This window comes from Carassius auratus, chromosome 16, assembly GCF_003368295.1.
Source record: "Carassius auratus strain Wakin chromosome 16, ASM336829v1, whole genome shotgun sequence".
Taxonomy (NCBI): domain Eukaryota; kingdom Metazoa; phylum Chordata; class Actinopteri; order Cypriniformes; family Cyprinidae; genus Carassius; species Carassius auratus.
In genome coordinates this window covers 2,533,866-2,559,625 of record NC_039258.1, presented here as the reverse complement: position 1 = coordinate 2,559,625, position 25,760 = coordinate 2,533,866, and the positions used below count along the sequence as shown (strand labels likewise).

The window sequence follows — 25,760 nt, the reverse complement described above, 5'->3', positions numbered from 1 at the left end:
AACCAACATGATGAGTAATGTCTAACACTTGTTTTTCAAAATGGTAACATAGTGTCTACCCACCTCATGCAAAAACATCTCTGGAACATCAGACCTATGACAAACCACAATTTGCAGACAGAAATAGACTTAAAAGGTTGTGTACTGTATATTAATCTTGCATTGGAAGTAAAGATAATCAGACAAAATGTCAACCTGTAAGAAAAGTCTAAATAACATTGATATACATTTTAATAAACAATATACTGATATGAACTGACAATTTTTTTTATTGACATGATTTTTTTTATCTATGATTTCATAAACAAAATAATTTCCAACCAAAGCAGAAAATTTTCATCTCCTAGGAACACACTGCAGTGTTTCATTCTTAATTTAGCATATTTTCAACCAGTCAGTTTCGTGACAGTTGGGACTCACTTTGTTCATGAGCGTACACTTTGTTCTGGAGTGTAAATGAATGAATTACTTCTGAGCTGCATTAAACAGTCTGTGTAAATACCTCTCAATGCCACTTCAGATGCAGCATCTGGGGGTGGGTAAATTATCAGGAATTTTTCATTCTGGAAGTGAACTAATCCTTTTAGTAAAATCTGATAGCGCTCAACATGACTTACTCGCGGTCTGTTTCTACAGGTGCCACTCTGTGGATCCAACATTTTAATCTTTGATACATCATTTATAAATGTTAAATTGACATGGCTTTATAAAAATGAAAGTTCTACTTAGGTAATTGGGCCTTTTTTTTGGACTTTCAATATCAAAAGTTAGTTGTTTAATTTGTTCCAACTCTTTGCAAAGACCAAAAACAAAGTTTGTTACCATTTAAATTGTTAATGGATTTCATTATTTACAAAATCTCAGGTCAAGTGTCGATTTTTGAGACATCAGAGAAAATGACGATGAAAAAAAGAACACTGAAAAAAATATCTCTATTCATCCAATAAAAAAAAAATATATGGTATTGATTGATCAGTAATGATTGCTTTAAGAGCAATTTATTTATTTTTCATTGGCTCAAGTTATATAATTATAGTTAAATATAGATGTGAATCATTACCCTTATTATTATTATTATTATTATTATTTTTTGGATGATTGGAGAAACATTTCAGTGTATATCGAAAATGATCCATTGCATATACAGTATATATAACTTTTGAAGTACATTTGAAGTATTTATTTAGCATTTATTTCAGTAAACATTAACAGTAAATGTAACAATACATGAAACAATACGTGTTTGTTAAAAATGCCAATTACAGTTTAAAAAAGATTGAAAGCTAACATTTTGCACATATAAACATAGAACAATATTTAATGCAATGATGAAACTATCCAGATCTTCAAACCGAACAAAAAATGATTAAAACATTGTACGGGAGTATACAATGGCAAATTTGGTATTGTGTATAGTAGATGGGTTGTAACTTTGGAAATATAATTATGAATGAAATTTTTGATCTGATAGGTAAAATTGGTAGAAGAGAACTCCTCCAATTATGATGATTCCCAAAACAACAGAGACATGGTTCAGGATGAGTGCAGTTTGAGAGTTTCTCGCTGCTTCTCTTCTCTCTCCAGCAGCATTAGCAGAGCGCGCCTGTGAAAGGAAAGATAAATGATAACCACTAGTTGAGTGCATATCCTGAGTTTAGAGCTCATTTAGAGACCTCATCTACTAGTCTGCCAGTAAGAGACCAGCCTTTCCCATATTACACCCTATTTTTATTTTATTTAACAGTGCATTAAAGAAAAACATGAATTTACATTAAAGTGACCGAATGTACTATTTTTTACCCAGGCATGATTTCTAAAATGCCTAAAATGCACAGACTTTGGCTTTGTTTTGCTATGTTGCAGCATATAGTCATTATGTATATTTGCAATGCTCTCTACAAATGCTGGTTTGAGCTCAGCTTCTTAAAGCACCCTCAGCTTTGTGGTTTTCTGCACTGGAGGACTTTCCAAAGCATGCACCTTATGCATTTACAAGAAACAAGAAAAACACAAGTTTCATGTTTGAGGTTCAGTCGAAAGTGTATAACCTGCTTGTAATAATTTGATTATTATTATATTATATATATATGTTATTTTAGTCTTTATACACCAAATTTTCATTTTTTTTATTCAATTGTGTTACTAGCTATTTCTTTGTGATTATTTATTATTTTTTTGGGGGGGGGGAATTGTTTATACACTACAGTGAGAAAAAAAGACAGATGACACATTAATTAATAAACATATTACGCTGCATTATATAATTTTGTAACCCCAAGATTATTTTGTAATGTGTATATACAGTTTATGTGTATACTAAAGTTTTTAGTCGTTGAGTTATTATACTGAATATAAATATTTCTGGAGTAGCAAATCAGCATATAAAAATTATTTCTGGAGGATCATGTGACACTGAAGACATGAGTAATGATGCTGAAAACTCCCCTTTTCTATATAAGAATAAATAAATCAAAGAAAAAAAAACAGATATTTTAAAATTGTATAATATCCACAATATAACATTTATATAATTATATAATACTTCACAATATTTATGTTTTTATTACATTTTTAATCAAATAAACACAGCCTTAGTGAGCATAAGATACTTCTTTCAAAATAATTAAACCATTTTACTGACCACAGATGGGTGTTTCTTTATCTAATTCGAACTGATTTGGATAATATGCAAAACCTCACTGCTAAAAATAAAATACAAAGCTAAATAAAAGAAAACTTACTGCTTTAGAGTACTGAAGAGCGCAAAGTCCCAGAAGCAAACAGCAGCACAATGAGGTAAATCTGGAGTAACCCATGTAATCTGGCACAGGCTCGACCGGTGGATCGCTCCTCATGTTCGCAGAGGGTTGAACAATGACCACTGGCTGGTTGCGTTGATTCTGGACCTGAGGATGGAGCTGGATGCTCCCGGGTTGGTATGCACAAGGACGTCCATCATTACCACCCTGTGCATATAGTGGAGAAAAAGCCTGGTCCATGCCTGACCACCTCTACCCTTCTTCTTTAGAGATGGCCCTTTGTTTTTCAGATCAAATACTGTGAGACTTTGAGACTTTTCCTCAGTACCTTGGCCTTTTATGATGAACGGTAATGGGTTGTGGTATAGAATAAGTGACCTAGTTTTTCATGTGTTCCTGTAGCTAAATTGGTAGAGCATTGCGCTATCAAGTGCAAAGTTGGGGGTTTGAGTCCCCAGGAACATATGATAGGTACAAATTGTTAGCCTGAATGCACTGTAAGTCGCTTTGGATAAAAGCGTCTGCTAAATACATAAATTTAACCACACAGTACTCCTGCAGAAGCTACCCTCTGGCATTTGCATTTTCAACAATGCTTTCTGTGCAATTTATAGTCTTTTTAAATAGTATAGTTCTCAACTGGTTTTGTCTCAGAATCTTTAATTGAACATTCACATTGGATTTTGTATTGATATTGTTTGTGGTGACCAAAAATGAAAGTATGCAAGTAAAACTTTCCATTAGCCCCCGCACAAATCTCATTTATTCACCAGTCCGCCTTCTAAAAACTGAATCAACTTTTCAAGCTCATTTCTTTGGAAAGTCCACTTCCTTTGTGATGTCTTTGGAGAAAGTGGAAGGTGTTTCTAGATTTTCTTATGACAATGAAGTGGTAAACCAGCTCTAATCCTGAGGTTTTATTTCTGTGAATTCTAACCAAAACCACCTCATGGCATCGAGAGTAGACTGCATTCAGGTTATGCACACAGATAAACAGAACACCAAAGTTATGGTTCACCACAACAAGCAATCATAATTTAAACTGCAATAAACTTTTATACAAAACTACTGAGAAGGCATTTTCCAGTACTTTCACTCTTTCTGATGTGGTCAAAACAATTAATATTGTTATTATCATTTACTTTTTATCATGCAAAACCTCTATTCTTCCATGTTTGCAAAAAGATCAAAAACAAAAAATTCTGCAAAACAATTAAAGTACAGGTATGATGATTAATAGCATCAAGATTCTCTTTTTTATTTCAATTGTGTAAAAAAATAAAAATAATTATCGTGGTTCTGTTCTCACAGCCAGAGTATTATAGTAACTAAAACTAAAATAGAAATTAAATGTAAAACCATTAAAAACATTAGTAAACATTATTTGAAATAATATATATATATATATATATATATATATATATATATATATATATATATATATATATATATATATATATATATATATATATATATATATATATATATATATATATATATATATATATATATATATATATATATATTCAAACTCAGTACATTGCAATCAGGACTGATAATTGTATTCCGGTAATAGTTCTTATGTCTTAAAAATATCAGGGAGTAGAGGGCGCTGTTGAGGACATTTTAAACTTTTTAGCTGTTTTTTTTTCACAACATTCTCCCAGTCACATTAAATTTTTCACTGTTTTGTCTAGCTTCGGTTGAATAGTTTCTCAAAACATTTCACATGCATGAAAAGGATGTGAAAAATAACAAGTCACAGGCTATAGCTTAATTGTCTAATGCTTGCCGTAATAATTCAAAATCCAAACAAAACAAAACTTAGCTAACTAAAGGCTTTGAGAATCAGCAGGGTGTCAGTCAGCTGGAGACAGAGAACAGAAAACACTGATACAGGTGTCTTTAGTGTCTTTTAGTTTATTTTAGTGTATGTTTGACTGATACTGACAATTTTCACATGACAGATAAAACGTAATACTAATAGCATATCTTTGATGAATAGGCAGGAAATGAAAATTAATCAAGCACATGCAACATTGCAATGTAAATATGAAAGCATGATCTTTTCATGTCTTTTTTTTACTAGTTACTCAACACCAAAGCAAGTCTGAAAAGTAAACTACTTCACGCAGAATGCAACAGTGTAATATTGTATGGATTCACTAGAGCTAACAGTAATATTTGGTTACAGGTTTCCAGATGAGACTGATTCAGTACACTGCCATTAAAAGTCTTCCCTTGCATACCTACATCCACCATAATTTAATATAATTACTGATATGATAAAAAACAATTTACATTCAGATTTCTGGTAATAGATTTTTTATTAAATGATATTAAAAAAGACACATCTGGCATAAAAAAATGATATATGGATTTTTTTCCTCGTCTTAAAGAGAAATGGTTCCTCTGATAAACCAGCACAAGGGATAAAGGTGGACCGTCTCCTCTGATTGGTTAAGGTCAGGTCAGCAGGTATTTAGCATTCACTGGCCCTTGCTGAAAAACAAAGTTAAATCATATTTAAAAATATAGAACTGAATTTACATGTTCATGATATTAAATAAAATTATTTGTGGTCAATACAATATAATAAGTGAGGTCATATTTTTATTTTTCATCATTTTATTATTATTATTATTATTATTATTATTATTATATTTAAATGTAAATGTATTTATAAATTTCTATCATATTTTGACACTTTTGCATTATATATATGATCTGTAATACTGTGAAAAAAACTGAATAAAAATAATAATAAAAAATTCCCTTGATATCAACTCATTACATTTGCATTACTGATATTTCTTTTGCAATGTCCTAATTCCTTTTTTAATCTTTTCATGCTAAATGATCTGTATGATATCAGAAAATTGCAGAACTACTATATACATGTATATACATATACTGTATATTGGTCTGAAAGTTACAACGTGTTCATTGGAAAATCTGACACCCCTCTGAATAATTTAAACCCCAATTACAAGAAATGTTTTAATTCAATTCTAATTCCTTTATTCTTCACTATAGGCAATAAGATACTGAAAATATAATAAAATATTTACATAGCACTTATTTGTATCCTGTTTCTCCAACCCCACCCTGAGGGATCATGGAGTGAAAATACACCCAAGGGAGAATGTATGACTCATGCTGGAAACCATGTGAGAGGTGCTGTGGAGACGGACCATACGGGACCACCACTGAGCAAAAACCCACTGTGTCCCACTGCTTCACAGGGGCACTGGCACAGCAACAATTAGCAGATGGATTTCACACGGCCTTCAGACCACACAGGTTTATAGTGACGTGTTTTATAAGAGAACTTGGGGGGTGGGGGGTGCTGATTTATACCAGCATTGTCTTCATGTTACTGGTTTATTGGTTGTAAACAGCACAAGTAGATGAAGGCGGACAAACCTGTGTCATTGAGCATCGCTTGAGCGTTACTTCCTGTCCTCCTCCTGTTAAAAGAGAGCTGTGCTGTTAGAATTACGCAATTTCTATACTGAAATTATGTACATAAAGCAAAATAATTGTAAAAGTTCAAATACTCTTTATACCTCTTGTCTTGGTTGAATTTGCATCTGCAGTGTCCACCTTTAATAAAGGCAAATTATGTTTTTAAACAGAGAGAATCCAAAATATGTCAAGGTCACATTTAACCTCAAAATGCGAAGGGAAAAACGTGAATATAAGCGCACGTTTGTCAGTTTGACAGATTATGTAAATAAATAACCTGTGCTTTCCACAGATTCAGGATCTGCTGTTGATATTTTAGAATATGCATTCAGGCCTCCATTACTAATTAAGAAATTCAATAAATTAGAAGTTAAAACTAAGTAATTTACATTTGATTGACAGTTCAAAGAAATACAAATAGTTAAACAATTCTAAGCAAAGCCAAAACAGAAACGTTGCAAGAGACACAATGAAGGTGTTTTGTTTCTTAATAAGTCACTGAAATTGGCTGAATGATTCAAAAAAGTATGTTAAACACAGTATTGCCAGTTAAAATTAATAAAAATAGTTCTATAGTTCTATACAAATTCAAAACACTTGCTGCAACACATAGTATTTTTTTTATGATTCTGTGAAAAGTTGTTGAATGATTCAGCGAGTCAATATTATGTAACTTAAATTGTAGACTCAATATTGACAGCTATAATAAAATAGAAAAATGAAACAATTCTAAAAAAAACCAGTCCAAGTCCAAGAGTAGCGGTGTTTTGTTCTTTAATGATCCTGTGAAATTGGTTGACTCACTATTATAGACTGAACTTGAACTAAATCAATTACAGTATTTAAACAAATCAATTGAGAAAGATATAATGACTCGCTCACAATACACAAAACACGCTCTCTCCACCTGTTGGTGGAACTATGTAACAATTATGTACATTCATTTTAGTTCAAGATATAAAATAAATATGTAAATAAGTGCTGTCAAATGATTAATCACGTCATTAATCAAGTTTTGTTTACATTATATATGTATGTGTACTGTATATATTTATTATTTATTTATAAATACACACACAAACAGTACGCTATATATTTTGAAAATATTTAAGTTTTTACATTTATATTTATTTATAAAAATATTTAGTTTATAAACATAATATATATTTCTTAAGTATATACATACATGTATTTGTGTTAATATATACATAATAAATATACACAGTATACACATATATTATGTAAACAAAAAAGTTTTTGGATGCGATTAATCGCGATTAATCGTTAGACAGCACTAATATAAATATAAAAAATATAGGCCTAAAACTATAATATAAAAGATATATACTACACAGATAGTAACATATAGCCTATATCAATACCCTTTTTATAAGATACTGTACTCTTGACTGAACACAGATAAAATCTGAAATTTGTAAAAATGAAAAAGTCAGAAACACACTCACTTAGAAGAATAGTGATGCCAATTAGACAGAGAACTGCTGCCAAGATCAGACCTCCGACCCGAAGTCTGTGATAATCTAGTGTGAAACAGAACAATCACAGAAATTTTAAAAGACGATCTTGAGAACTTCTAAAGTATTATGATGGATTATGGATGTTAGGCTCAAATGAAAAGATGTGTGCAACTTACCAAAAGAGAAGGGGTCCTCCTCTGCTGCAAAATCCAAACCAGAAAAAGTATTTAAAAATGCATGTAACGTTGTGGAATAATATTTTATCACAAGGATGAAAATAGATAAAGAAAGAATAACAGAAATAATTGAAATGTGAAATCTCTTACTTTTCTGCTGACCTTCTGCCAACACAAGGGACAAAACTACAAAAGTAATATAGTATATTAGCATAGTATAGCAGATTAGCAACATAGTATATTATATTAGTGTGTGTTCACAGGAGTTTATTATAGGAGTTATTAATTTATAGTTACTTGTGGTCTATAAACTAAATGCACCTTCAATGCATTTACAGTTCTCTAAAGCTTAGTAAGACAAGCAATATATATTGGTACAAAAACACGTACGTGTCAAGAAAACTAGTGCCAGAGTCTTCATCATGACAGTTTGGATTTAACCTGCAACACAAAAATTAGGTTTGCCATGAAAAAATTATAACATAGATTCACATGCCCTATGTTAAATCAAAAAGTATTCCTATTTAATATATTAAAGCATGCTGTAGGAATGGAAATATCAGTTTTAAAACAATTCTGATGATGCAATGACTTCTAAAGAGGCGAAAGGCTTGTTTCTGGGACCATGTAAATGTGGTAATCTAGTATGAAAATTGCTTTACAAATGCACATGTGCAGCTATCCACTGTAATTATGAAAGTGCATTCCACTCACTTAACTGTAGGGGAATCTTTAATAAAAAAGTAATGAATTCTTACACCTCTCAAAAGACTTTCTTTTTGCTGATGTCATCAAGCCCTCTTCATTTTTTTATTTCTCCACTCCAGACAGAGGACTTTGTGATCAATTAATTTTCAAAAGCACCTCCCAACAATCTGTTTTTTTTTAAATCACTGAATATCCTTTTTTCTCTTTGACATAAGTCAGATTGACTAATGTAAAATGGATTTTCAATGTGAGCTTTTTCACATTATAACAAGGAAAATAATACTTTGGATCTAAAAGCAGATCATCTATCTGTTGCGTACATAAGAGCTAATTCCCATTATGCTTTGCAATCCACTCTAATCCATTATGCTCTAAATATATCATGAATCCCCTTAATGCCGGAATTATTGTCCTCTGCTAGCTTCACATCAACAATTATTGGGTAAATCAAATGATCACAAACCCTGCCAATGCATCTGATCTGATTAAACATACTGGAGCAACAAATAGCAGCTCTGAGCGTACAAAGCAGACCTGGATCAAATTTCAGCAAAGGCCTGGAACATCTCAGCAACCAAACGTTCACACACCAAACAAAACAGCTGCCAGGAAACGCATCAAGACGCTAAACCCTTCAATATAAAAGACGACCTTTGAGCACATTCTGAAAGTGCTAGGGGTTTATGTGACCTGACAGATGTAGCTAGATGCTGACTTATGTCTACATCGTAATTAAAAGCGCACTGTTGAAACATGCTGGAGCACCATTTGACCTTAGCTGGGATTTTCCATTTCGTCTTTGAGAGACCAGAGGGAATGCTGTGCCCATCCCTACCAACACGAGATGATGTAACAATCTCCACCTTCAACTTCCAACCATGGTGGCAGAAAAGGGGAAAAATAATGGGTTCACCAGAGACATGCTGAGAGAAAACTAATTCCAGTATTCCAGGCCTTTCATCAGAGCAGCTGGGCCAGCGTGAGCAGTGAACAAGGCAGTTGTTAATCGAGAGCTTTTCAGAGAGGTTTAATAAATCCCTGTGTCTGTTTTATACCTTATTATCTTGATCAGGAATGATCTAATTTCCTCCTTCTTGTAAACACGCATGCCACATGTTTTTGAGTGTCATTATTTGTGGATTCAGTTTATTCATATAATAGGCATACTTCATTTGATTAAGCATGGAAGCCTGCAGTTTGTTTATGTAAAGCAAGAATCAAATTAGATTCTGGATGCAGAACATGAAATTTGCAAACAGGTGATTGTCTGATGGTGCGTCCATGTTTATTAAAGGAGTAGTGCACCAATTCTGTCATAATTTACTCATTCTCAAATATGGCTCCAAACATTTGTGCTGTTATTTGGGTGTGTAACAAAAATAGAGGACTTTTAAAGAATCTTCAACCCACCCTTGATGTCTATGCATCGCAGAATACAGATTTCAGATATAGTTCAAAACTGTAGGCCTGCTACTTTTATGTTAATTTTTAGTTCCTTTATTGGTATAATTTCTGTAAGTTGCAGAAGAAAACCATTAGGTGACTTTAATTAACCATAATTTTGTGTATTATAAGCAAGATACTGAATCATACGCATACACTTCTCGGAAACGCTAATCTATTGAACCTGTTTGGATTCATTTCTTTTGATGACATACAAACTGTCAATATTGTCTAAAATATGAGAAGATTAATTTTTATTTATATGAAAATATTATTATGTATTATTATCATTTATTATGTATAAATGAAATATTGCTCACAACAATGTTTGTTTAACATCAGAATGAGTGCTTAAGTTTTCTAGCATAAAAATAAGACAATCCTTTTTTGCAGGGATAGGCCTATGTAAAAACTGATTACTGAAAGACATCAGCCTATTGTTTTAAAATTATTTTTTTCTTAGAGAATAAACAAATCGTAGGCTATTCATGCTCAAAACGTTCTGTAATGTCTATTACATCCAATAGGCTAAATTAAATAACAGATACAGATATCTTTATACTGGACCAAGCTGTGCTAAGATAATTCTGCCAAGAATCTAGCAAGCGAAGCTGTTTGTTTACATTCGTTTTAGAGAGTCTTAGACATGTATTTTATTTATTCATTTTTAAATCATGATACTTGTACATAAAGCTGAGAGAAAAGGAGAAGGCGTTGTTTTCAGCTTGGAAAGTCTGAACATTTTGGCACCTCATGTCAGGCAGAATCACCCAGGGTGCGTGTTGATAATAATGAAGGTCTTGTGATAGGGCACGGTCACGTTGGCTTGCCAGTGTGTGTGTGTGTGTGTGTGTGTGTGTGTGTGAGAGAGAGTCATGAGAAAGAATGAGGAATTGTGTCCTACAGTGTTTGACATCACTTCCTTGTCTCACATTACAATCCGACCCTCTCGTTTCAATGTAATGCCTGTTTCTTTCTTTACTGTTACCAAAGTTCATTCTACTAACAATACTGTCTCTTAGCTTACTGTCTCTTTTGCTCCTCACTTACTTTACTCCTTCACATTAAATCCTCATTCAGGAAATGAGACATTTAAAACAGACAGTGAAGAATATTGCTAACCCTCATTGTCTGAGCAAGTCAATACTTTAGTCTGAATATGTGTATTGTGTCTGGTTTCAATTTCACATAGTGATTTACAACTCCCCCCTCCCCAGCCCCAATCCTATAAGTATTCAATTTTGCTCAAATTGTGTGGTTTATTGTACACGCACGCGCGCACACACACACACACACACACACACACAAACACCCCCCCACACAAAAGTTTTACTCTGTATTTTAAACTTCTTTTCCATTTCACACTTCTTAAAAACTCCTAGATCAAAATCTTTAATTAAAATTTTAACTATTGTTTTCAAAAAAAAAAAAAAAATGCATTATGAGTTTACTCTTAAAACAAGAAAAAAAAATAATTGGGGTAAGAAAATTAAACATAATTCTAAGAGAAAACAAGATTATATTTCTTATCCCACTGACATATTTATTTTTTCGTGTTAAAGAAGGTTACTTAATTTTGAGATGTTACTGAAAATACTTGAATAAATATGTCTTTATTCTTTTTTTTTTTTTTTTTTGCTGTTTTTTTTTTTAAGTGTGAAAGGCATTTTTATATTTTTTAGTGATCTAACTTATGATTGTGTGCTTTTGTCTTGTGCCGGTAGGTAACCAACCCCGAATACCCTAGAGACCTCCTAGCAACTACATGGCAACCTGCTAAACAACATTCAAAACACCTTTGCAACATCCTGGCAACCCCAGCATCATGATCCTGAGTTGAATAAAGTGTAAAAACGTGTCTATCTGGATGATAGTTTACTAGCAAACTTTAATCAATAAACAGACACTTAATGCCAGTCCTACAATTCTCTCTCCTAATTATAGTTTTTAGATTTAGGTCATGTCTACTACTGGTTTCTTGACCAAAGTCAACCTAAAGGCAGATATTTATAGTATGGCAATGTATTGAGGCTATATAACATATGGCTAAATGCTGAATGACTTTAAAAACCTTTAACCTTTAACTAAGGTTAATAACTTTTGGATCTGCCTCATAAATACTGGCGTGAACAGCAAATTGAGCATTTGACTTGCTGAAGAGGTGATCAATCTTCATCTGATGGACACGCCTCCTTCTCTACTCTAATTTGATCAGACTAGTAATTATTGTGAGCAGCTGCTAGTCTGAAGGTCGGTTTTAAAGTCTATTTTTCTGGGGTGAGAGAGTTATGTTAAAGAAGCTGTGTATTCAATTAAATTAAAATGTAAAAAGAAAACAAAATACAAAAAAATGCATGTAATAAGGGTGATATATATATAGTGTGTGAGTGGTCAGTGCAGTGTAGTTGTCACATTTGTTCTCACCTACTTTTTCCAAACACCCCAACTCCACATGAGACAACTTGACACAATCACAAGGCACACAAAGGATGCAAGCCATGTACACAGGAATCCAGACTGCAGCTATATTAGGAACAAAATTCCACCCCTGAGAACAGGCTGTGAACTCTGAAGTATTGTATGATTATACACTCCAGCACAAATACGATGCCCTTTACTGACACAAGCTCTTTAAACCATCGTGTTTTCACAGATTCACATATCCAGAAAACTCTTCAATATATAACTAGATTGCACTGAAGTTTATTTTATCTCTCTGCCGGCCATGTGCTCAGAGTAACGCAGGAAGGAACAAGACATTCCTTTGAAATTAATCATCATTCTAAAAACCACAATCCCGCCCTTTCCAGTGGTTAAAGTAGTTCTGTCTTTGTGCTCCCTTCAGCTAACACGAGTTTTCATGAGCAGATCATGCTAACACTTAAACCTTTGCCCATTACAAATACTGTACATTTAAGGCCATTTTTTTTAGTTAAAGACATGGCCATGACCATCTAAATATAACCCTTTCACACTTCACATTTGGTCATGAAAAACTGGAACGTCAGACTCTGATTATAAGAGGTTAACCGAACAAAACATGATTTGAGTCAGATGTTGGGCCATCATGGTGCATCTCAAACTTTAAACTCCATGTTAGATGTGTTTACTTCATCTAAGGACTGGATTTCATCCATGTTTAATAGACAACCAGCTCATGATTTGCCCTCGAAGATCTATGCTCTTAAAAATAAAGCTTCCTAAAATGGTCTTTGCAGCAATGCATTTGGGATTCCTCAAAGAACCTTTCAAAGAAACTTTTTTTTTGTATGAAGAACCTTTTTCCACTATAAAGAACTTTTTGTGCAATTGAAATGTTCCATGAATTTGAATGGTTCTTTATGGAATCATATGCCAGTAAAGAACCTTTGTTTTTAAGCGTGAGCTCACTAAACTTGGTCTGTTCAGCAAAGAATTCAGGTGCCTGTGATCTTTAAAAAGTTGCAGTGATCCAGGACGCAGCTGCTTTCCAGTGTAAAGCTGCATGACATTCCAGTTTCCAAATCACTGGAGGAAAACCAGTTCATACAGTGAGGTGCAAAAGCCTGAGATCACATTGAAAAGCGGGTTTTTTTTTTTTTTTTTTTACTAAAAACAGGAAATAAATGTAATTTTTTTTTTTTTTTTTTTTTTTTTTCAGTAAACCTAAAATTAAAAGGAAACACTTAAGCACTGTGCGACACTGTGAGCTCTTTCATACAGATGGTCAGAGCTTCTGGATTTATTGAAAAGCAAGATGTTCTTGCATCATACTGGAGAATATGATTATCTTATTTTGCATGCATCTCCTGTGCTGCTGTCATTATAGCAAAAAGTAGAGGAGCCAGATACTATGAAATTCATACATTTTTGTTAAGTGTGTTATGGTGTCAACATGTAATTTGTAAAATAAAATTAGTATTAAATAAACAAAAATTACTGGCACTTTTTTGCAATTTATTCTACATTCCGAAAATGTTAAACAGACTATCAGCAGGATACAAAGATTCAAAGATACAAATGTGAACACAAAACACCTTAAAATAGCCTAATTATCATATTTCAATATACATTGAACTTGACCATCAGTCTGCCGTAACATATGTTTCTCTATTTAAACATTAAAATGGTATCAGAACTGATTACTCACCCTTTTCAAGGAGAAAGAAAGTGAAATGTAGAGGTTTGAGACGTGGTTGTGAAAGGAACCACCCGTAAAGATCTGATCTAGACAGACTGAAACCAACACCCTACACCATACGCTCAACAGGTTGGCTCAGTCCTGAGTGGGTTGAGTTATGAATAAAGGATCTTTTCTCTTGGAGAGCAACTCTGATAGTTTTTAGTTTGTCATGCACGCACAGGCTGAATTTATTCTGATGGGGAGTGAACACAATGATCCAACAGATGCAGAGGAATAGAACTCTAAGAAAAGTTTGTAAAAGTATATGTTAATGCATTATACCATATAATGCATTTACATACGCATTATATTGTGTTTTGTTTTAGGGTTGGAGGAAAAGTGTGTAAACTGAATGGAAATGTTACTGATGATTTTATGCCTGGACAATATCATTCTATGGATTTCAATGTATGCAACATTGAAACAAGAAACATGTCAAATAAATATAAAAAATTAAGCCCTTTAACTGTATGTATTTATTTATTTAAAATGACCCGTGTTTTAATAATGCATTTGATTATACTTTGATTCCTGCTACTGAAAAGACATTTGACTTTCATCTTGCAAGGCCAGCCAGTGTTTCAACATCTCTCATCCGAAAAATAAATTCAAGTATAAAAAAGGACAACACATGCAATTTTGCAGGCCCATAACTGAGAATCTTTATTAAAGCGCCACTTTGAGAGATTGTTTAAATTCATAGAATAATTCTACACATTCAAAATAACAGCAGCTCAGTTTTTGGGGCAGGGACTGTGATTAGTGCATAAATTAAATGGTTGAAAAATATTGAAATAATAGAAAATCTACAATAAAATAAAAGACAGGTGAGAAGTGGAGCTAGTTAGCCATTTCTAGACCCGAAAACAAAAACAGTCCTCTAAATCCAGTGGAAAGTTTCAGCAGAAGAAGTCCCCGATCTTTAGATTTTGCTTGCGTCTTCATCATTCCTATGCAGAGATGCAGTAATTATAGCATTTTTCTCTCTTGAACAAAAATAATATTTAGATTTCTTAATGTTCATGATTTTCTGTGAACATGACAGTGAGATCAGGCGACCTACTTTCTTTTTGGTTTGCACTGCCCCCCTGTGAAGAGAACAATCTGTTACTCTTTCTGTGTGTAATGTAAAACATACATTCTTGTTAGGTTGAAATTGCATGTATAACATTTCAGAGCTACTTACAACACAGAACTCCAACCCCTCCGGCTACAAGCAGGGCTGTGCAGATCAACCCCCCGATCCTCAGCGCCTCATAGTCTAAAAACAGAAGATTTTAAGACCATTTAATCTAAAGTTTAAAACACTTTCAAAATGATATAATATTATAAAATGTATATTTATTATTTATATACTATATGTGTGTGCAATAATATATAATAAATGATATATAATAGGGATCTCATGAGCATCTGCATCACAGTACTTACTGTAAACGAAAGGATCTGCAATGGCAAAAAAGAAAATGAGACAGACAAAATTATGCCAGAAATTTAATGTTCGAAATGCATGAGACTGATAGGCTTAAAAGTTGAATAGCATTAATGTTGAATAAAAATGAACAAACTCTTCTGCCTTACTTGCTTCAGCATGACCGAGAAGTGCCAAAAAGACTGGAAATGAAAATAAAAATGCGTGAAAAATCATACACAAAGAAGAAAATACTTTGACAGTACCAAACTAATAAACTATCAGACATTTGGAGAAAAGGTAATGCACTCAAAACATTGCAGTAGTTTTTAAGGTTTAGATTAAAAATAATAATAATAATAATAATAATAACAATAATAATAATCAGTAAAATAAATAATCTATTTAAAAAAAACTTGAATTCTGTATATCATAAGAATATAATGATTACATATTGTAATTAGAATTTAATTTGTTTTTAATAATTTACTATTTATTTATTTTTTCTTCCATCAAATCATTTAATTCCTAGTATACTGTAAATGCGGATAGACAGTCTTTGAAGTCTTGACCTTCAGGAGCAAGGGCACAGATCTGTCTGTGACCTTTACTGTGGACATAAATAGTCATGACTTACCTGTAAGAAGAACTAGTTCTCTGAGCTGGCTCATTTTTACCCCTCCTGATCAAAGACACACACACACACACACACACACACACACACTATATCAGACAATACATTTGTCTTACAAGAATAGTTTACTCAAAAATTGACTACAGTTTACAAAATATGCTGTCATTTATTCACCCTCATGTCATTTGAAACCCAATATAATGACAATAAATGTATCATAAAAGTGATTCATATTAACTGTGTAAGTCATTTGTAGCCATTCTGAAGCTGCACTAGTTCTCTCTGGTGCACTTATGAGTTCATAGCAATGCCATGCATAACCATGTTCAATTTGTGAACAAATCGTATCTTTTTAACAAATCAGTTGATAACGATCACACAACAGTTCTTGAATAAGTCTGTTCGGTTCTCTTAAACTCACTAACTGAATCATCTGGTCAGCACACTGAAGTGGAAGAATATAAGTGAATGACTACTGGCTATTTCTTACATAAAGCTTTCATATGACTTAAGAAAACAAGTCACAAGTCATACAGACTACCTTATGGTGCTTTTATGCATCATTTGAGCGTGCAGCTTTTATTATATCATTATAAGTGTCCAAGATTTCTTTAAAAACACTAAAAAATAAAGTCATAGAGTTTTGGAACATCATGGGAGTGAGGAAAAGATGACAAAACGTGATGACAAGTAATGACAAAAATCTTCATTTTCCCACTTAAAAATATTAAACCTATTTATTTAGAAATAATGTATCAGTCTTCATCAGCATACTGTCTGATAATAATGTTGTCTACTTGCAGCACATATAGTTCGATGGATTATGTTCTGTTCCCATGTACAGGTCAACAGTGAGATTTGGACTACGAGACGAGGAATGTTTGTTAAGAAACTCCAGCTGTAAATGCAGCTGCGAGAAAACAGCACTCGTGTTTTGAAAGGCAACAGAAACCGTGGTTCGACGCAGTCTGGACGCAGCACGTTCCAGGACACTGCTGGTGTACCCTTAAATGCCTGCAGGTGTTTTGGAAAGTTTGCCCTCCCACCACCTCTGGTTATTGAATCGTCTCGAAATGCTTTGGATTTGTAGCACAGGGCTTTCTCCATCTCACTGACAACAAATGGGCCTTGAAATCTGGATGCCGTTTTTATTCCCTCAAGAATTAAAACTCTGACATTGTTCTCACCCTCAAGTTGTTCCAAACCTGTATGAGTTTCTCTCTTCTGTCGAGCACAAAATATCTTTTGAATATTGTTTATTGTATTGTTTCCATAGTCCAGACGTCAGTGGCTCTCGCAACTGTTTGGTCTTTAAAATATCTTAATTTGTGTTAAACAGAAGAAAGAAACTCATGTAGGCTTGGAACAACTTGAGTGTGAATAGATTACAGAATTTTCATTTTGGCATGAACTGTCCTTTTAAACAAGGCTTTCTAGGGAATATTTACAGGACTTTCATGTAAAACAGTTACAGAAAAGTCCATATCCAAAATATCCTATCGACCAGCTTTATCTGTTCCCTGTTAATTTGTACTTAAAAGAACAACTCTTAGCATGGGTTGTGTATTAAATCACAAACCGCAAAGAATCAAACATTAATGAAGGTTTTCTAACGATCCACCCTGGCATGCAAGATAAGTTTTTCATTGCATTATTCCCATGTCACATTTAGAACAATCCAATACATCAGAAGACCCTGATCTTACCTTAGCAGAGGAACTGATGGCTCTCTGAGCAGTAGATGTTGGACGAGGCTCCTCAGGTGGGCTGATCTCACAACCTCTCTGTCTTTTCTATAACCTTTAACGTAAACTCCTCCTTACTGTATACACATAAACACAGCCCAGCATATCAGATCGATGCTTTTAGGGTGTGTGCATCATCACGACATCATGTCCGCTGTTTAGCCCAAAACATGACCTTGGTGTTGATGAATTACACACAGCTTAAAAGTTGTTTAAGATGAAGGCTGACATGAGTACACATACAAATCAGTGTCCTTTAAATGTTCTTTACTATAGGGATTAAAGCTGATGTCCTTTACCCAACAGTCACCAGTAATGTGACACTGTGGGCAGAAGTGAGCATCACTCTGAAGGGCAATGAATGTTATGTGAACACTTTGAAGGGTGTCTCTCTGTTTTGTTCAACCTATAGAAGGACATACTGTACATCATTAGCACTTGATTTTGAATTAGAATGATAACTCCATAAAAAATAAAAAATAAAACAGGAATGTAATAAAAAATATAAAAATATATATGTAATATAATTTTTTTTTAATAATAGTTATACTATATCTATAACTTGAATAACGTAGTAGTGACGTGACATTCAGCCAAGTATGGTGACCCATACTCAGAATTCGTGCTCTGCATTTAACCCATCCGAAGTGCACACACAGAGCAGTGAACACACACACACACACACACTGTGAACACACACCTGGACCAGTGGGCATCATTTATGCTGCGGGAGCAGTTGGGGGTTCGGTGCCTTGCTCAAGGGCACCTAAGTCATGGTATTGCCAGCCAGAGATTCAAACCCACAACCCTAGGGTTAGAAGTCAAACTCTCTTAACAAACTCTGAGCTAAAACTTAAACTCTGAGTTGACTTACTCTGAGATGGGAAACAGGGAAAGGTTTTGTGATCAGAACAACTAAATTGTGTTACTTCAGTCCACTCTGAGTTTAGCACGTGCATCACGACTCATGATCAATGACTTATAAAAATAAACCCAAAGTTTCCCTCATTTCAGGGTTAACATACTCAGAGTTTTCACTTAAGGGGGTGGTTGACAGTTTTTTCTCTTTTTTTTTTCCAAGGCTTGATTGTGTTTATGGGGTGCAGTCTAACGTGTTCATGCTTCGTTTTTTTTTAAATGCATTATTTTTCACATATTTGACCTTTATTCCACACCTTCTGTCCCTTCTCTGACAAATGCCTCAATTTATTTCCTATTATTATGGAGACCCTTCCTCAGAAATACACATTGGGCTGAGATTGGTCAGCTGGCTCAGTGTGTTGTGATTCGCTAAACCTCCTCGAGCGTGTCTGAACATCCCACCTCTCTCAAGTTCTGAATGATGTTTTATTAACAAGGTTCGGGAGGAGCACGTCAGATACTTAGCCTAATCAACATCGGTGAACCACAATCAAGTAATCAATACAGTATAAATACAGCTGACTTACCTCTATCCATTGACGGTTTATCAGCATCCCTCCTCCACCCCATCTCCTTACTTCGGGTTCACTTTACAACTAGATGGGGAAGGGGGGGTACTCTAGGTTTGGGCCATTCCCGAGCTTTGAGCCCTTCTCAAGACAGCATTTGTTTGGGGTAATTGTCCTGATGCGATATGAAGCGCTTTCCAATGAATCTGGTGGCATTTTCTTGAATGTTGATAGCCAACATACTGTACACTTCTGCATTCATTCTGCTACTGCCATAATTTAAATAAAGAGGGCCAGTTCCAGAGACAGCTACACATCACCATGCCTTGACACCACTTCCACCAAGCTTTACAGATGAGGCAGTATATCTTAGGATCATCCGCAGTTCATTTTTTTCTCCACACTTTTGCTTTCCCATCTCTTATATTCTGTCCACAAAATTGCATTCCAAAACTAGAACAAAAAGGTACAAAAGTGTACATTTTTAAAAACCGCCCCAGTGACAGACTTTTGTATATTTTCTACTGAGAGTGCAGGACACACCTGATCTCTTAGAAAGACCTCTGAGGCAACTGTCCCATTACTTATGCCCACATCAGATAGGGGGAAGAAACTCTAAAAGTGCTGATCTTCTTAGCTGGTAAATGATCTATGTGTTGAACACCAAGTAATAAAATGTGACAATTTGTAGTTTTGTCTCATTTTCATCTTTAAAACATATTTACAGATTTCTTGACTCCATAACAAACAGAGCAATTATATACACACACACACACACACATACAGGTCCTTCTCAAAAAATTAGCAATGAATTTTAGATTCATTGCACACCAACTGAAATATTTCAGGTCTTTTATTGTTTTAATACTGATGATTTTGGCATACAGCTCATGAAAACCCAAAATTCCTATCTCAAAAAATTAGCATATCATGAAAAGGTTCTCTAAACAAGCTATTTGCCTAATCATTTGAATCAACTAATTAACTCTAAACACCTGCAAAAGATTCCTGAGGCTCTTAAAAACTCCCAGCCTGGTTCATTACTCAAAACCGCAATCATGGGTAAGACTGCCGACCTGACTGCTGTCCAGAAGGCCATCATTGACACCCTCAAGCAAGAGGGTAAGACACAGAAAGAAATTTCTGAACGAATAGGCTGTTCCCAGAGTACTGTATCAAGGCACCTCAGTGGGAAGTCTGTGGAAAGGAAAAAGTGTGGCAAAAAACGCTGCACAACGAGAAGAGGTGACCGGACCCTGAGGAAGATTGTGGACTGAGTCTGGAGTAGAAACCGTGCACAGGCGTGTGCAGGAAATGGGCTACAGGTGCCTCATTCCCCAGGTCAAGCCACTTTTGAACCAGAAACAGCAGCAGAAGCGCCTGACCTGGGCTACAGAGAAGCAGCACTGGACTGTTGCTCAGTGGTCCAAAGTACTTTTTTCGGATGAAAGCAAATTTTGCATGTCATTCGGAAATCAAGGTGCCAGAGTCTGGAGGAAGACTGGGGAGAAGGAAATGCCAAAATGCCTGAAGTCCAGTGTCAAGTACCCACAGTCAGTGATGGTCTGGGGTGCCATGTCAGCTGCTGGTGTTGGTCCACTGTGTTTTATCAAGGGCAGGGTCAATGCAGCTAGTTTTTAAGAGATTTTGGAGCACTTCATGCTTCCATCTGCTGAAAAGCTTTATGGAGATGAAGATTTCGTTTTTCAGCACGACCGGGCACCTGCTCACAGTGTCAAAACCACTGGTAAATGGTTTACTGACCATGGTATTACTGTGCTCAATTGGCCTGCCAACTCTCCTGACCTGAACCCTATAGAGAATCTGTGGGATATTTTGAAGAGAAAGTTGAGAGACGCAAGACCCAACTCTCTGGATGAGCTTAAGGCGCTATCGAAGCATCCTGGGCCTCCATAACACCTCAGCAGTGCCACAGGCCTCCATGCCACGCCGCATTGAAGCAGTCATTTCTGCAAAAGGATTCCTGACCAAGTATTGAGTGCATAACTGAACATAATTATTTGAAGGTTGACTTTTTTGTATTAAAAACACTTTTCTTTTATTGGTCGGATGAAATATGCTAATTTTTTGAGATAGGAATTTTGGGTTTTCATGAGCTGTATGCCAAAATCATCAGTATTAAAACAATAAAAGACCTGAAATATTTCAGTTGGTGTGCAATGAATCTAAAATATATGAAAGTTTAATTTTTATCATTACATTATGGAAAATAATGAACTTTTTCACAATATGCTAATTTTTTTAGAAGGACCTGTATACTGATGCATTTTGCATTATGTAAGTCAATTATTAAGTCATTTTGATTTTATATTTGGTAGCTTGAAAAAATAATGATACCTTCCATGTAGCCTATATCATATCTTTTTCGAAGTCTCTAGAAAGGCTTTAAGTCAAGTAACCAAAGGGGTGGTTATAAGCAAAGTAATGTCACTTTTTATGGTGTGTGCTTGAGAAATCATCCTAATCACGTCAAATAAACTTTTGTGAAATTTTGCAGCCTTCTTTCATTTAGTTTTTTTTTTACATCAACAATTACAGTCATGAACATAGAGAACAAAAATCTGCCCTACTGCACCATTACAGAAGAATGATATGTCGTAACCGCAGTATTTAAGCCTACACAAGCAGTCAGGCAGGAGCTGCTCTCTGGGGCATCTCCAGCAAACACGGATCAGGAGCAGTCAACTGAACAATTACACACAGAAATTCTCAGCTTATGAGACTCCTTCATTATTATTTTGCTGTGATGATGGCCCAAACACCATAAATAATTATTAAACTAAATTTAAAAAATGTCACATATACCTGCTGACTGATTTGAACATTACATTTTCAGTTTAGGGTGACTTTTCTGAATCATTTAAAAACTGGTTATAAATAAAACTTGAACATGTTAAAATTCTACATGAAAAACTATTATCCATCATGGGTCTTAGAAATGCAAATGCAATTAATTTTCACATTTATTTATTTTTTTTAATGCACAACATAGAAATACACACCTGCCACATGTTCTTATTCTTATTTGTTTTATTATATTATTCTAAAATGTATTTATACAGCGGTCAAACTGACCCCAGAACAAAAGTCTCTATACAAGATAATCACCTTTATGAAAAGTACATTCTGAGAAAAAGTAGAAGCCTCAATCATATCTGTCTACTGAGTTTGATAAGGTCAGCAGATCATATTACAAGTATTTGAAAATAAAATAATATAGGCTAATTCAATTATGATTATTTTTACGCAAATCCCATTGGACTCTCTCAAGAGAACGGAAAGCATTAAAATAAAGTCAAAATGAAACATAAATGTTTTAGATTTGACTGTCTAATCTGATTTGAAATGCTCTCGTCTACATTTCAGATGTTTACAATAACGTTTGCATTTTCGATTGATACGAGCACATTCTGAAAATATCATACAACATTAAACTTAAATGTGACTGTGAGCTAAAGCAGATGATTGTTGAGTGCTGTAATGTGACTTCATGAGTATTTACAAATGCCAGAGCACATATGCAAATAGTCAAAGCTTCAAAACAGGCTTAAATGCACAGTTCCTGAGCCTTTAAAACATTAAAACTTAATGCTCACTGACTGATATCTACAATGAAAAGCGTGGTAGGATATAAACATGGCTGTTCCAGGGCGCACATGAACCACCTGTGTCAATATTGACTGACCCATCTCTATTGATCTACTCAGCGCAACCCAAAAGTCATATGTGTGCTGTGAATTTTGTCATTTAGCCTCTTAAAGCAGTATAAAATGAAATTAAACCAGTCAAAGTTCTGTGTAATTTACATTACATTGAAAATAAACAACAACTAAAATAAATGCATATTGTAAACAGCATGACAATGACACAGAGTACGTGACTATTCATTAAACAGCAGATCCTAAATTAAATAATCACATTTTTGTATTTGTAATCCGCTTTAAGCATTAAGCAAAGCCACCTTTCAATGATGTCAATAGAACATACTCCTGTGTCAAAATCCCTCTCATTTTATTGTAAATTAGGGTTAGAAATTAAAATTGAGTTATGATAGTTACTTAGAACGTTCCTCTGTGACCAAAAAAAAAAAAAAAGGATTTCAAAAGTAAAAAAAAAAAAAAAGGATTTTGAACCAGGAACATGAGAAACTAAGATATTAATGGCTGTGAATAGAGAAGTGAACACGCCATCTACTGGACAAGACTGAAAATGGAAAAACACAGGCCTTCTTTCAAATCTGAAGAACATATATTATATTGTGATGTCTGTGCTATGTTATAATTAGTCCTTCAAATCCATATTTGTTCGTAAGGAGCATGAGAGGGGTTTCAGTATTGCTTAGATTGTGGCTATTGCACATCATCTTGGATTCCACCCACCGACCCTAAAAACGCAGAACAAGACCAAACTTGAGAAACTATCTGTCTGTAACTCAGACAGTACATTAGATATATTCCTGTGTGTAAAAAATATTGAATCTAAAGTGCTAAGTAATCAAAGAATGAGAAACTTACTGAAGCAATGCTGTACTTTCTCTGATCTTTTCAACAGGACATAAGCCACAATGATGGTAATGAGAGCGGCTAAGAATCCTCCAATCACGTATCCAATGAGCTTAGCATAGTAGGAATCATTCTCTGAAAGAAACACAGAGAGAAAGACTTGAAGACAAGTGTCTGTTCACATTGACACACACTTTTAATTGCTAGTAACATACCGTACACATAAAGGTGTCCGATTTTGTCATCTAAAGTATCGACTTTGCACAAAAAAATAGTGCTGTTGTCATCCATTGATGTTCCTGCGACTTCCCAAGCAGCTACTTCTCCAGTAGATTTTGAATTACAGTAAGCTTTCATTGACTGAAGAAAAGAGAACGATTAATAGTTTAGTGTTATTTAAGGGCACAACGATTTTACAACTGAGAAATGAAAATAACTCTATTTCTAAAAAAAAAAAAAAAAAAAAAAATATATATATATATATATATATATATATATATATATATATATATATATATATATATATACATACATTTATATACATTTATATATATATATATGTGTTTATTAGATATTAAATATTATAGTAATACATACATACATGTTATGTATCTATATAAAATATATACAAAAATGTGTTAAAATATGATATAAAAAAGTATGAAACTGATTAAAAAAAATATTAAAATGAAATCAATAAAAAATACAATGTTGAATTTTCATATTTCAATAAAAAATGACACATTCCATAAAGTATAAAATTATAATTATATATTATTATAATTATAATTAAATTTTCTTGCACAATTTGTTGTTTTCAGAAGATTTTTGTCAAGCTCATCCATTTATACTTGTTATTGTAGAAAAATTAAATCAATAAAAAAATACATGAGAGTTTAATTCATATGTTTATCAATAACTACAAATGATATAAATGTTTGCAGAGATGCAATCTGCACTCTTTAAGATAAAGGCTCTTTTTGGCATGGTTCAAATAAGGACTTCAACATCCATGGAAACTTTCCATTCCACAAAAGGTTCTTTATAATGGAAAAAGGTCTGTATTTTATTTTATCTACAGGAAACACCCAATTAGAGCCTTTATTTTTAAGTGTGGGCAAAGTCTGGCTACTTTTTCATCTAGTTTTGATTGTTAATCACTCCATGTGTTGTTTCCTAGGTCTGATGATTCTGAAATGTTGAAGACAGTCATAATGACAGGTGCCCAAACTCGACTGTACAGTGTATAGTTTAAAGAGAAGTCACCTGAGCAGGCAAGTACTTGGTTTTGTCTCCTGGGCAAGACACAGAATCATTGACCTTTGGACCCATAATGTAAAACCGGATTTTAGCCCCATTCAATCCAATGACACCACATTCAAAGGTGACAGTTTTTCCGGTCTCCGAGGTCAAATTCTGAGGAACTATAAAGTGATTCATGCCTAAAGCAGAGGAGAGAAGCAAAAACGTAAGGAGGAGGGTTTCGCTCATTTGACTAAGAAATGATGTAATTGACTATTCTGTTGACCACACCTGTACACAAACTAGTCGATTAAAGTCCAAATATAAACAAAAAAGATCAAATTAAAGGGAAAATGTTAAAATTTAGAGCAATTGAACAATACAAAAGATTGAAACATCCTTCTTTACCAGCAGCTGTTTGTATTGTTCTATTAAACACAACAGTATTGAACTTGAGTTTAAAAACCGAGGAACGTGAACTATCCATATCTATCATAAAACAGTCAACTGTAAGCATTAAAATGAAAATTAAAAACTGACCTTTTGTAAGCCAAGCAAACTGTAGCACTAAAATCAGGAGC

At 34.1% G+C, this 25,760-nt stretch overlaps 2 protein-coding genes across 2 annotated transcripts; both read right to left on the bottom strand.

Moving 5' to 3' along the window:
- Positions 1-4,661: 4,661 nt before the first annotated feature.
- On the bottom strand, positions 4,662-14,383 carry fxyd3 (FXYD domain containing ion transport regulator 3). Its single transcript, XM_026283322.1, has 8 exons — positions 14,162-14,383; positions 8,272-8,322; positions 8,032-8,067; positions 7,882-7,905; positions 7,694-7,768; positions 6,329-6,365; positions 6,186-6,229; positions 4,662-5,261 (listed from the first exon to the last, which is right to left on the bottom strand). The coding sequence occupies exons 2-8, from the start codon at positions 8,303-8,305 to the stop codon at positions 5,242-5,244; spliced, it is 270 nt and encodes an 89-aa protein (XP_026139107.1). The 5' UTR covers positions 8,306-8,322; positions 14,162-14,383; the 3' UTR covers positions 4,662-5,241.
- Positions 14,384-14,831: 448 nt separating this feature from the next.
- Positions 14,832-18,044, bottom strand: LOC113115744 (FXYD domain-containing ion transport regulator 11-like). The gene is made up of 7 exons (XM_026283323.1): positions 17,946-18,044; positions 16,243-16,287; positions 15,776-15,808; positions 15,626-15,640; positions 15,381-15,455; positions 15,258-15,282; positions 14,832-15,144 (listed from the first exon to the last, which is right to left on the bottom strand). The coding sequence occupies exons 2-7, from the start codon at positions 16,274-16,276 to the stop codon at positions 15,117-15,119; spliced, it is 210 nt and encodes a 69-aa protein (XP_026139108.1). The 5' UTR covers positions 16,277-16,287; positions 17,946-18,044; the 3' UTR covers positions 14,832-15,116.
- Positions 18,045-25,760: the final 7,716 nt, after the last annotated feature.

Coding starts and splice junctions, on each gene's coding strand:
- fxyd3 (XM_026283322.1), bottom strand. CDS start 8,305: ATGATGAAGACTCTGGCACTAGTTTTCTTGACAC. Junction 8,068..8,271: donor GGCACTAGTTTTCTTGACAC/GTACGTGTTTTT, acceptor TTACTTTTGTAG/TTTTGTCCCTTGTGTTGGCA. Junction 6,366..7,693: donor TGGCATCACTATTCTTCTAA/GTGAGTGTGTTT, acceptor CCTTTATTAAAG/GTGGACACTGCAGATGCAAA.
- LOC113115744 (XM_026283323.1), bottom strand. CDS start 16,276: ATGAGCCAGCTCAGAGAACTAGTTCTTCTTACAG. Junction 15,809..16,242: donor AGAACTAGTTCTTCTTACAG/GTAAGTCATGAC, acceptor TTTCATTTCCAG/TCTTTTTGGCACTTCTCGGT. Junction 15,145..15,257: donor CAGTGCAAACCAAAAAGAAA/GTAGGTCGCCTG, acceptor ATCTCTGCATAG/GAATGATGAAGACGCAAGCA.